The 12,408-nt window shown below is 51.8% G+C and overlaps 1 protein-coding gene across 1 annotated transcript in view; it reads right to left on the bottom strand.

Moving 5' to 3' along the window:
• The window catches only part of LOC137326805 (Intraflagellar transport protein 43 homolog), a 100,376-nt gene that overhangs the window by 67,780 nt on the left and 20,188 nt on the right, over positions 1-12,408 (bottom strand). Inside the window, exon 3 of the mRNA XM_067992198.1 lies at positions 7,983-8,047. Coding sequence (XP_067848299.1) covers positions 7,983-8,047 — 65 coding nt within the window. The remainder of the gene's footprint in view (positions 1-7,982; positions 8,048-12,408) is intronic.

Raw genomic sequence — 12,408 nt, 5'->3', positions numbered from 1 at the left:
TCGAGCACCAACCCCCCAACAATCTCATCGAGCACCAACCCCCCAACAATCTCATCGAACACCAACCCCCCAACAATCTCATCGAGCACCAACCCCCCAACAATCTCATCGAACACCAACCCCCCAACAATCTCATCGAACACCAACCCCCCAACAATCTCATCGAGCACCAACCCCCCAACAATCTCATCAAACACCAACCCCCCAACAATCTCATCGAGCACCAACCCCCCAACAATCTCATCGAGCACCAACCCCCCAACAATCTCATCGAGCACCAACCCCCCAACAATCTCATCGAACACCAACCCCCCAACAATCTCATCGAACACCAACCCCCCAACAATCTCATCGAACACCAACCCCCCAACAATCTCATCGAGCACCAACCCCCCAACAATCTCATCGAGCACCAACCCCCCAACAATCTCTACCCCGAGCACCAACCAACCAACAATCTCATCGAACACCAACCCCCCAACAATCTCATCGAACACCAACCCCCCAACAATCTCATCGAGCACCAACCCCCCAACAATCTCATCGAACACCAACCCCCCAACAATCTCATCGAACACCAACCCCCCAACAATCTCATCAAACACCAACCCCCCAACAATCTCATCGAGCACCAACCCCCCAACAATCTCATCGAGCACCAACCCCGCAACAATCTCGACCCCAAACACCAACCCCCCAACAATCTCATCAAACACCAACCCCCCAACAATCTCATCGAACACCAACCCCCCAACAATCTCATCGAGCACCAACCCCCCAACAATCTCATCGAACACCAACCCCCCAACAATCTCATCGAGCACCAACCCCCCAACAATCTCATCGAGCACCAACCCCCCAACAATCTCATCGAGCACCAACCCCCCAACAATCTCATCGAGCACCAACCCCCCAACAATCTCATCGAGCACAAACCCCCCAACAATCTCATCGAGCACCAACCCCCCAACAATCTCATCGAACACCAACCCCCCAACAATCTCATCGAATACCAACCCCCCAACAATCTCATCGAGCACCAACCCCCCAACAATCTCATCGAGCACCAACCCCCCAACAATCTCATCGAACACCAACCCCCCAACAATCTCATCGAACACCAACCCCCCAACAATCTCATCGAGCACCAACCCCCCAACAATCTCATCGAGCACAAACCCCCCAACAATCTCATCGAACACCAACCGCCCAACAATCTCTACCCCGAACACCAACCCCCCAACAATCTCATCGAACACCAACCCCCCAACAATCTCATCGAGCACCAACCCCCCAACAATCTCTACCCCATTAAACACAAACTCCCCAACAATCTCCTCCCCATCAAACACCATCCTGACTTGGAAATATATCGTCGTTCCTTCATCGTTGCTGGGTCAAAATCCTGGAACTCCTTTCCCAACAGCACTGTGGGAGAACCTTCACCACACGGACTGCAGCGGTTCAAGAAGGCGGCTCACCACCACCTTCTCAAGGGCAATTAGGGATGGGCAATAAATGCCGGCCTCGCCAGCGACGCCCACATCCCGTGAACGAATAAAAAACTCCAACCCCCAACAATCTCTACCCCATTAAACACCAAACCTCCCAACAATCTCTACCCCATTAAACTCCAAACCCCCAACAATCTCCTCCCCATTAAACACCAACCCCCCAACAATCTGATCGAGCACCAACCCCCCAACAATCTCATCGAACACCAACCCCCCAACAATCTCATCGAGCACCAACCCCCCAACAATCTCATTGAACACCAACCCCCCAACAATCTCATCGAGCACCAACCCCCCAACAATCTCATCGAACACCAACCCCCCAACGATCTCATCGAGCACCAACCCCCCAACAATCTCTACCCCGAACACCAACCCCCCAACAATCTCATCGAGCACCAACCCCCCAACAATCTCGTCGAACACCAACCCCCCAACAATCTCATCGAGCACCAACCACCCAACAATCTCATCGAGCACCAACCCCCCAACAATCTCATCGAACACCAACCCCCCAACAATCTCATCGAACACCAACCCCCCAACAATCTCATCGAACACCAACCCCCCAACAATCTCATCGAACACCAACCCCCCAACAATCTCATCGAACACCAACCCCCCAACAATCTCATCGAGCACCAACCCCCCAACAATCTCTACCCCGAGCACCAACCCCCCAACAATCTCATCGAACACCAACCCCCCAACAATCTCATCGAACACCAACCCCCCAACAATCTCATCGAGCACCAACCCCCCAACAATCTCATCGAGCACCAACCCCCCAACAATCTCATCGAGCACCAACCCCCCAACAATCTCATCGAGCACCAACCCCCCAACAATCTCATCGAACACCAACCCCCCAACAATCTCATCGAACACCAACCCCCCAACAATCTCATCGAGCACCAACCCCCCAACAATCTCATCGAACACCAACCCCCCAACAATCTCATCGAGCACCAACCCCCCAACAATCTCATCGAACACCAACCCCCCAACAATCTCATCGAGCACCAACCCCCCAACAATCTCATCGAGCACCAACCCCCCAACAATCTCATCGAGCACCAACCCCCCAACAATCTCATCGAGCACCAACCCCCCAACAATCTCATCGAGCACCAACCCCCCAACAATCTCATCGAGCACCAACCCCCCAACAATCTCATCGAGCACCAACCCCCCAACAATCTCATCGAGCACCAACCCCCCAACAATCTCATCGAACACCAACCCCCCAACAATCTCATCGAACACCAACCCCCCAACAATCTCATCGAGCACCAACCCCCCAACAATCTCATCGAGCACCAACCCCCCAACAATCTCATCGAGCACCAACCCCCCAACAATCTCATCGAACACCAACCCCCCAACAATCTCATCGAATACCAACCCCCCAACAATCTCATCGAGCACCAACCCCCCAACAATCTCATCGAGCACCAACCCCCCAACAATCTCATCGAGCACCAACCCCCCAACAATCTCATCGAACACCAACCCCCCAACAATCTCATCGAACACCAACCCCCCAACAATCTCATCGAACACCAACCCCCCAACAATCTCATCGAACACCAACCCCCCAACAATCTCATCGAATACCAACCCCCCAACAATCTCATCGAGCACCAACCCCCCAACAATCTCATCGAGCACCAACCCCCCAACAATCTCATCGAACACCAACCCCCCAACAATCTCATCGAGCACCAACCCCCCAACAATCTCATCGAGCACCAACCCCCCCCAACAATCTCATCGAGCACCAACCCCCCAACAATCTCATCGAACACCAACCCCCCAACAATCTCATCGAACACCAACCCCCCAACAATCTCATCGAGCACCAACCCCCCAACAATCTCATCGAGCACCAACCCCCCAACAATCTCATCGAACACCAACCCCCCAACAATCTCATCGAACACCAACCCCCCAACAATCTCATCGAGCACCAACCCCCCAACAATCTCATCGAGCACCAACCCCCCAACAATCTCATCGAGCACCAACCCCCCAACAATCTCATCGAATACCAACCCCCCAACAATCTCATCGAGCACCAACCCCCCAACAATCTCATCGAGCACCAACCCCCCAACAATCTCATCGAACACCAACCCCCCAACAATCTCATCGAGCACCAACCCCCCAACAATCTCATCGAGCACCAACCCCCCCCAACAATCTCATCGAGCACCAACCCCCCAACAATCTCATCGAACACCAACCCCCCAACAATCTCATCGAACACCAACCCCCCAACAATCTCATCGAGCACCAACCCCCCAACAATCTCATCGAGCACCAACCCCCCAACAATCTCTACCCCGAGCACCAACCCCCCAACAATCTCATCGAACACCAACCCCCCAACAATCTCATCGAACACCAACCCCCCAACAATCTCATCGAGCACCAACCCCCCAACAATCTCATCGAGCACCAACCCCCCAACAATCTCTACCCCGAGCACCAACCCCCCAACAATCTCATCGAACACCAACCCCCCAACAATCTCATCGAACACCAACCCCCCAACAATCTCATCGAACACCAACCCCCCAACAATCTCATCGAGCACCAACCCCCCAACAATCTCATCGAGCACCAACCCCCCAACAATCTCATCAAACACCAACCGCCCAACAATCTCTACCCCGAACACCAACCCCCCAACAATCTCATCGAGCACCAACCCCCCAACAATCTCATCGAGCACCAACCCCCCAACAATCTCATCGAGCACCAACCCCCCAACAATCTCATCGAGCACCAACCCCCCAACAATCTCATCGAGCACCAACCCCCCAACAATCTCATCGAATACCAACCCCCCAACAATCTCATCGAGCACCAACCCCCCAACAATCTCATCGAGCACCAACCCCCCAACAATCTCATCGAACACCAACCCCCCAACAATCTCATCGAGCACCAACCCCCCAACAATCTCATCGAGCACCAACCCCCCCCAACAATCTCATCGAGCACCAACCCCCCAACAATCTCATCGAACACCAACCCCCCAACAATCTCATCGAACACCAACCCCCCAACAATCTCATCGAGCACCAACCCCCCAACAATCTCATCGAGCACCAACCCCCCAACAATCTCTACCCCGAGCACCAACCCCCCAACAATCTCATCGAACACCAACCCCCCAACAATCTCATCGAACACCAACCCCCCAACAATCTCATCGAGCACCAACCCCCCAACAATCTCTACCCCGAGCACCAACCCCCCAACAATCTCATCGAACACCAACCCCCCAACAATCTCATCGAACACCAACCCCCCAACAATCTCATCAAACACCAACCGCCCAACAATCTCTACCCCGAACACCAACCCCCCAACAATCTCATCGAACACCAACCCCCCAACAATCTCATCGAGCACCAACCCCCCAACAATCTCATCGAGCACCAACCCCCCAACAATCTCATCGAGCACCAACCCCCCAACAATCTCATCGAACACCAACCCCCCAACAATCTCATCGAACACCAACCCCCCAACAATCTCATCGAACACCAACCCCCCAACAATCTCTACCCCATTAAACACAAACTCCCCAACAATCTCCTCCCCATCAAACACCATCCTGACTTGGAAATATATCGTCGTTCCTTCATCGTTGCTGGGTCAAAATCCTGGAACTCCCTTCCCAACAGCACTGTGGGAGAACCTTCACCACACGGACTGCAGCGGTTCAAGAAGGCGGCTCACCACCACCTTCTCAAGGGCAATTAGGGATGGGCAATAAATGCCGGCCTCGCCAGCGACGCCCACATCCCGTGAACGAATAAAAAACTCCAACCCCCAACAATCTCTACCCCATTAAACACCAAACCTCCCAACAATCTCTACCCCATTAAACTCCAAACCCCCAACAATCTCCTCCCCATTAAACACCAAACCCCCAACAATCTCCTCCCCATTAAACACCAAACCCCCAACAATCTCCTCCCCATTAAACACCAAACCCCCAACAATCTCCTCCCCATTAAACAAACCTCCCAACAATCTCCTCCTCATCGAACACCAACAACCCCCCAACAAACTCCTCCCCATTGAACACTAACCCCCAACAATCTCCTCCCCATCGCACACCAAACCCCCAACAATCTCCACCCCGAACACCAAACCCCCAACAAACTCCTCCCCATTAAACACCAAACCCCCCAACAATCTCCTCCCCATCGAACACAAACTCCCCAACAATCTCTACCCCATGAAACACCAACCCCCAACAATCTCTACCCCATTAAACCCAAACTCCCCAACAATCTCTACCCCATTAAACACCAACCCCCAACAATCTCTACCCCATGAAACACCAACCCCCAACAATCTCTACCCCATTAAACACAAACTCCCCAACAATCTCTACCCCATCAAACACAAACCTCCCAACAATCTCCTCCCCATCGAACACCAACCCCCAACAATCTCCTCCCCATTAAACACCAAACCCCCCAACAATCTCCTCCCCATCAAACACCAACCCCCCAATAATCTCCTCCCCATCAAACACCAACCCCCCAATAATCTCCTCCCCATCAAACACCAACCCCCCAATAATCTCCTCCCCATCAAACACCAACCCCCCAATAATCTCCTCCCCATTGAACACAAACCCCCAACAATCTCCTCCCCATCAAGCAGGACTGAGCCCAGTATGGTACATTCCCTTATTGCTGTATAGTGGGATATTTTAAAGGGCTCCTCTTCCGACACTGCCAACCCCGTAGCAGTATAGTTACCAAGTTAGTTACCAAGTTAGTTAGCAAGTTAGGCTAAAAGAGCTGGAAGTGTACACTTTAGAGAATTGTAGACTTAGAGTTGATTTGATCGAGGTTTATATGATGAAGGGACTACATTGCGTTTGTGTAGACAGTTTGTTTCAACTAAATAGGTTAGGGAGGACCAGGGGGTCACGATCCAGTTATGTAAGGTCAGATCTAGGTTAGATGTTAGGAGGTGGTTCTTTTCCCTGTGGATCAGGCTGCCGCCTCGTACGTGGACGCTGATTCACTGAATTCCTTCACACGAGAGCTGGACCTGTTTCCTCCTTCTCGTTCCTCATCCTCCACCCCTGATCCTTACTGGAGTACGGGCCCCAAGGGCACCAACCGCAGTCCCGTGCCCCACCCAAGTGGCCATTCTCCCTGCGCGGGTCCGGGCAGGATATTCAACCATGGGAAGCAACAAAGCCGAGGCTGACCCTGCCTTTGCCAACCCCGACCCCTGAACCAAGCACTTTCCAGCAGGGGTGGTGGGCGGGAAGTCTAAGTACTGGTGATCCAGAATAGCTGTAGTAAGCTTCCGTTAATATTAAATATAGATCCACATATTAAAGATTGATTCTACAATGGCTGTAATGGTTTTACAAGGTCAGGCTGAATGGTGCAGGGAACGAATGGGCATTCATGTGTGGGATGTCCAGATGTAATAAACAACCCAAGGCATCATAGGCCTGAACGCAAATAGTAGCAGCCAACCTCACCACTAAACGAGCTCACGTATCAAAAGCATACACACAGCATGTGATGGCATATTGTCCTAAGCAATTAACCCGACAAAGGATACAACACACTGGAGCAACTTCAATCTCATCTCACTAAGGCGAGCGTCAGCAGTCAGGACGACATGTTTGCAACCTCCTGAGGAATCCTTGGTATGTGAGCATAATCGGCACCTATATCTCATCTACTCTGAATGGAAGGGGTTGTGTTTTATTATCTCATTGACTTGATTTAATAAAGAGTATTAACCAGATGTTTCAATGGTTCAGTCCTCAAACTTGTATTGGAGGTAAAGGATGTATGACAATATCCCATGATACCTCCACACAAGGGAATAGAATTACAATGTATTACACAGAATGCACAGCACAGAGACAGGCCATTCGGCCCAACAGGTCTATGCTGGTGTTTATGCTCCACACGAGCCTCCTCCCACCCCTCTTCATCTCACCCCATCAGCATATCCTTCTATTCCTTTCTCTCTCATGTGTTTATCGAGCTTCCCCTTAAATACATCTACACTATTCACCTCCACTACTCCCTGTGGTAGCGAGTTCCACATTCTCACCGCTCTCTGGGTAAAGAGTTTCTCCTGAGTTCCGGACTGGATTTGTTAGTGACTATCTTATATTTATGGCCTCTAATTCTGTCATACAGGATATAACAATATCCTATAATACCTCGACATATGGGCAATAGGGACACACGACAATATCCTGTATAAACCCAACAGCAAGCAGGAACCCTGGCCAAATATCAACCTCTCCCTTAGCTCAGGCTGCTGAGGCCAATTCATGATCCCTTCTGCATGCCCCGACTGATATAACGGGCTCATTACAGGACAGCTCAGATGCTCCATTTGCGCCAGGGGGAGGGAGCCCTTTAAAAGCCCTGTGAGTGGGTATTTAGCACTTACTTGGCTGAGCGAGGAGTGTCGTCTGCCCATCCTCCCTGCCGTCGTGCAGGTTTGCTCGGGAGACCCTGCAACAGATGCAAAATGTTTGATTTGGTCGGTTCACCACCAACAGAACACAGTGCAGCAAGAATCACCACATACAGGAGCAGCACACGCGGAACTGTACCCCAGTGAGAGTCAGTGTCTGTGGAACTGTACCCCAGTGAGAGTCAGTGTCTGTGGAACTGTACCCCAGTGAGTCAGCGTCTGTGGAACTGTACCCCAGTGAGAGTCAGTGTCTGTGGAACTGTACCCCAGTGAGAGTCAGCGTCTGTGGAACTGTACCCCAGTGAGAGTCAGTGTCTGTGGAACTGTACCCCAGTGAGGGTCAGCGCCTCTGGAACTGTACCCCAGTGAGGGTCAGCGCCTCTGGAACTGTACCCCAGTGAGAGTCAGTGTCTGTGGAACTGTACCCCAGTGAGAGTCAGTGTCTGTGGAACTGTACCCCAGTGACAGTCAGTGCCTGTGGAACTGTACCCCAGTGAGAGTCAGTGTCTGTGGAACTGTACCCCAGTGAGATTCAGTGTCTGTGGAACTGTACCCCAGTGGGAGTCAGTACCTGTGGAACTGTACCCCAGTGAGAGTCAGTGTCTGTGGAACTGTACCCCAGTGAGAGTCAGTGTCTGTGGAACTGTACCCCAGTGAGAGTCAGTGCCTGTGGAACTGTACCCCAGTGAGAGTCAGTGTCTGTGGAACTGTACCCCAGTGAGAGTCAGTGTCTGTGGAACTGTACCCCAGTGAGAGTCAGTGTCTCTGGAACTGTACCCCAGTGAGAGTCAGTGTCTGGGGAACTGTACCCCAGTGAGGGTCAGCGCCTCTGGAACTGTACCCCAGTGAGGGTCAGCGCCTCTGGAACTGTACCCCAGTGAGGGTCAGCACCTCTGGAACTGTACCCCAGTGAGGGTCAGTGCCTGTGGAACTGTACCCCGGTGAGAGTCAGCTTCTGTGGAACTGTACCCCGGTGAGAGTCAGCGTCTGTGGAACTGTATCCCAGTGAGAGTCAGCGTCTGTGGAACTGTACCCCAGTGAGAGTCAGTGTCTGTGGAACTGTACCCCAGTGAGAGTCAGTGCCTGTGGAACTGTACCCCAGTGAGGGTCAGTGTCTGTGGACCTGTACCCCAGTGGGAGTCAGTGTCTGTGGAACTGTACCCCAGTGAGATTCAGTGTCTGTGGAACTTTACCCCAGTGGGAGTCAGTGCCTGTAGAACTGTACCCCAGTGAGAGTCAGTGCCTGTGGAACTGTACCCCAGTAAGGGTCAGTGTCTGTGGAACTGTACCCCAGTGGGAGTCAGTGCCTGTGGAACTGTACCCCAGTGAGAGTCAGTGCCTGTGGAACTGTACCCCAGTGAGAGTCAGTGCCTGTGGAACTGTACCCCAGTGGGAGTCAGTGTCTGTGGAACTGTACCCCAGTGGGAGTCAGTGCCTGTGGAACTGTACCCCAGTGAGAGTCAGTGCCTGTGGAACTGTACCGCAGTGAGAGTCAGTGTCTGTGGAACTGTACCCCAGTGAGGGTCAGTGTCTGTGGAACTGTACCCCAGTGAGGTTCAGTGTCTGTGGAACTGTACCCCAGTGGGAGTCAGTGCCTGTGGAACTGTACCCCAGTGAGAGTCAGTGCCTGTGGAACTGTACCCCAGTGAGGGTCAGTGTCTGTGGAACTGTACCCCAGTGAGGTTCAGTGTCTGTGGAACTGTACCCCAGTGGGAGTCAGTGCCTGTGGAACTGTACCCCAGTGGGAGTCAGTGCCTGTGGAACTGTACCCCAGTGAGGGTCAGTGCCTGTGGAACTGTACCCCAGTGAGAGTCAGTGTCTGTGGAACTGTACCCCAGGGAGGGTCAGTGTCTGTGGAACTGTACCCCAGTGAGAGTCAGTGCCTGTGGACCTGTACCCCAGTGGGAGTCAGTGTCTGTGGAACTGTACCCCAGTGGGAGTCAGCACCTTCAGGAGAGGAAAGGAGAAAATTGGAAAAAACTGTCGAATAAGGATTTAATATTTTTTTCTTACTGAAGAGGACACTGTCGATTCAAAAAACTTTTGATTTTCTTCTACTTAATTTTCAAAAATAAACTCAAGAATGTTGAGAGGTCACATTTCTTAAAATAAGAGATGACTAATCAGAGTGTGGGAAAGAAAGGCTGATGGGAGGCCAGAGGACAGAGTCTCTTCCCGCGAATCTGTGACCTGGCAGAGTTACAGCAGGAGCTGTCCCTGACCCTGGCCTGCCCAAAGATGGGCACTTTGTCAATCGTAGCCACGTCACAGGGTTAAACCAGGTCCAGTCAGACAGAAGGGAGAGCAGATCAAACACACAGAGACCACGGGGCAGAGACGCACGCCTGCATGTATGTTTTTGGGTGTTCACGTTTACATGTGTGCACACGTGTTCTTAACTCCACGCCCTGCCACAAGAGTGGATTGTGGTGTGACACACTCACACTCACACTCACACATCCTTCCCATCCTCTCGAAACAACTCTTGCCGTTTATAGCTAGCTGCCAGCTGTGGCTCAGTGGGCAGCACTCTCACCTCGGAGACAGAAGGTTGTGGTTTCAAGTCCCACTCCAGAGGCTTGTGTGCATAATCCAGGCTGACACTCTCACTGCAGTACTGAGGGAGTGCTGCACTGTCGGAGGTGCCGAATTTCGGATCAGACGTTAACCCGAGGCCTGGTCTACCCTTTCAGGTGGACATAAAAGATCCCACGGCTTCTACTACTAGAAGAGCAGGGGGAGTTCTCCCTGGTGTCCTGGCCAATATTTATCCCTCAACCAACAACACTAAAAGAGATTATCCGGTGATTTATCTCATTGCTGTGCATAAATTGTCTGCCTCATTTCCTGTATTACAACAGTGACGACACTTCAAAAGTACTTCATTGGCTGTAAAGCACTTTGGGACACCTGAGGTCGTGAGAGGCGCAATAGAAATGGGAGCCTTTTTTTTGCACTTAAGCACACAAATAAACACAAATATACACATGGTCAGAGAGTGTCATCACAACCTCGAACACCCGACTCAGCTCATCCCATCACCAGCTCATTCTCACATCTACGGCCAAAATTCAGGCCTCCGCAAATTTATAACAGGACTGACTGTGTGCACAACAGTCCAGACTGTCACAGCACAGGACCAACCGAGCGGACAACGGGGCCGGCCGCGCGCACAACGGGGCCGGCCGCGCGCACAACGGGGCCGGCCGTGACTAACCAAGCTGAACACAGAAAGTGCAGAGGAGAACTGAGAAAGAAAATAAGAGGGGCAAAGAGAGAGTGTGAGAAAAGATTAGTGGGCAACATAAAAGTGAACATTAAAGTCTTTCTGAACATAAAGAGTAAGAGGATATGCAATGGAATGATGGGCTTCATTAAGGACCTAAAAGGAAATCTTGTGGAGGCAGAGGGTATGGCTGAGGTACTAAAGGAATACTTTGCATTGGTCTTCATCAGAGAAGAGGATGCAGCCAACGGAGGAGGTAGTAGTGAAATTGGATAGGATAAAAATAAAGAGGAATTACTTAAATGGTTGGCAGCGCTCAAAGTAGAAAAGTCACCCGTTCCGGACGGGATGCATCTTCGGTTGCTGAGGGAAGTAAGGGTGGAAATTGCGGAGGCTCTGGCCATAATCTTCCAATTCACCTTAGATAGGGGGTGGTGCCAGAGGACTGGATTGCAAATGTTACACCCTTATTCAAAAAAGGGGAGGGGGATAAACCTGGCAATTACAAGCCAGTCAGCCTAACGTCAGTGGTGGGGAAAATTTTAGACACAATAATCCGGGACAAAAACAATTGGCACTTGTCTTTTTTTTTATTCGTTCACGGGATGTGGGCGTCGCTGGCGAGGCCGGCATTTATTGCTCATCCCTAATTGCCCCTTGAGAAGGTGGTGGTGAGCCGCCTTCTTGAACCGCTGCAGTCCGTGTGGTGAAGATTCTCCCACAGTGCTGTTAGGAAGGGAGTTCCAGGATTTTGACCCAGCGACGATGAAGGAACGGCGATATATTTCCAAGTCAGGATGGTGTGTGACTTGGAGGGGAACGTGCAGGTGGTGTTGCTCCCATGTGCCTGCTGTTCTTGTCCTTCTAGGTGGTAGAGGTCGTGGGTTTGGGAGATGCTGTCGAAGAAGCCTTGGCGAGTTGCTGCAGTGCATCCTGTGGATGGTACACACTGCAGCCATGGTGCGCCGGTGGTGAAGGGAGTGAATGTTTAGGGTGGTGGATGGGGTGCCAATCAAGCGGGCTGCTTTATCTTGGATGGTGTCGAGCTTCTTGAGTGTTGTTGGAGCTGCACTCATCCTGGCAAGTGGAGAGTATTCCATCACACTCCTGACTTGTGCCTTGTAGATGGTGGAAAGGCTTTGGGGAGTCAGGAGGTGAGTCACTCGCCGCAGA

The sequence above is a fragment of the Heptranchias perlo genome, chromosome 10 (assembly GCF_035084215.1).
Source record: "Heptranchias perlo isolate sHepPer1 chromosome 10, sHepPer1.hap1, whole genome shotgun sequence".
Classification (NCBI taxonomy): Eukaryota; Metazoa; Chordata; class Chondrichthyes; order Hexanchiformes; family Hexanchidae; genus Heptranchias; species Heptranchias perlo.
This window is presented reverse-complemented; position numbering and strand designations above follow the sequence as displayed.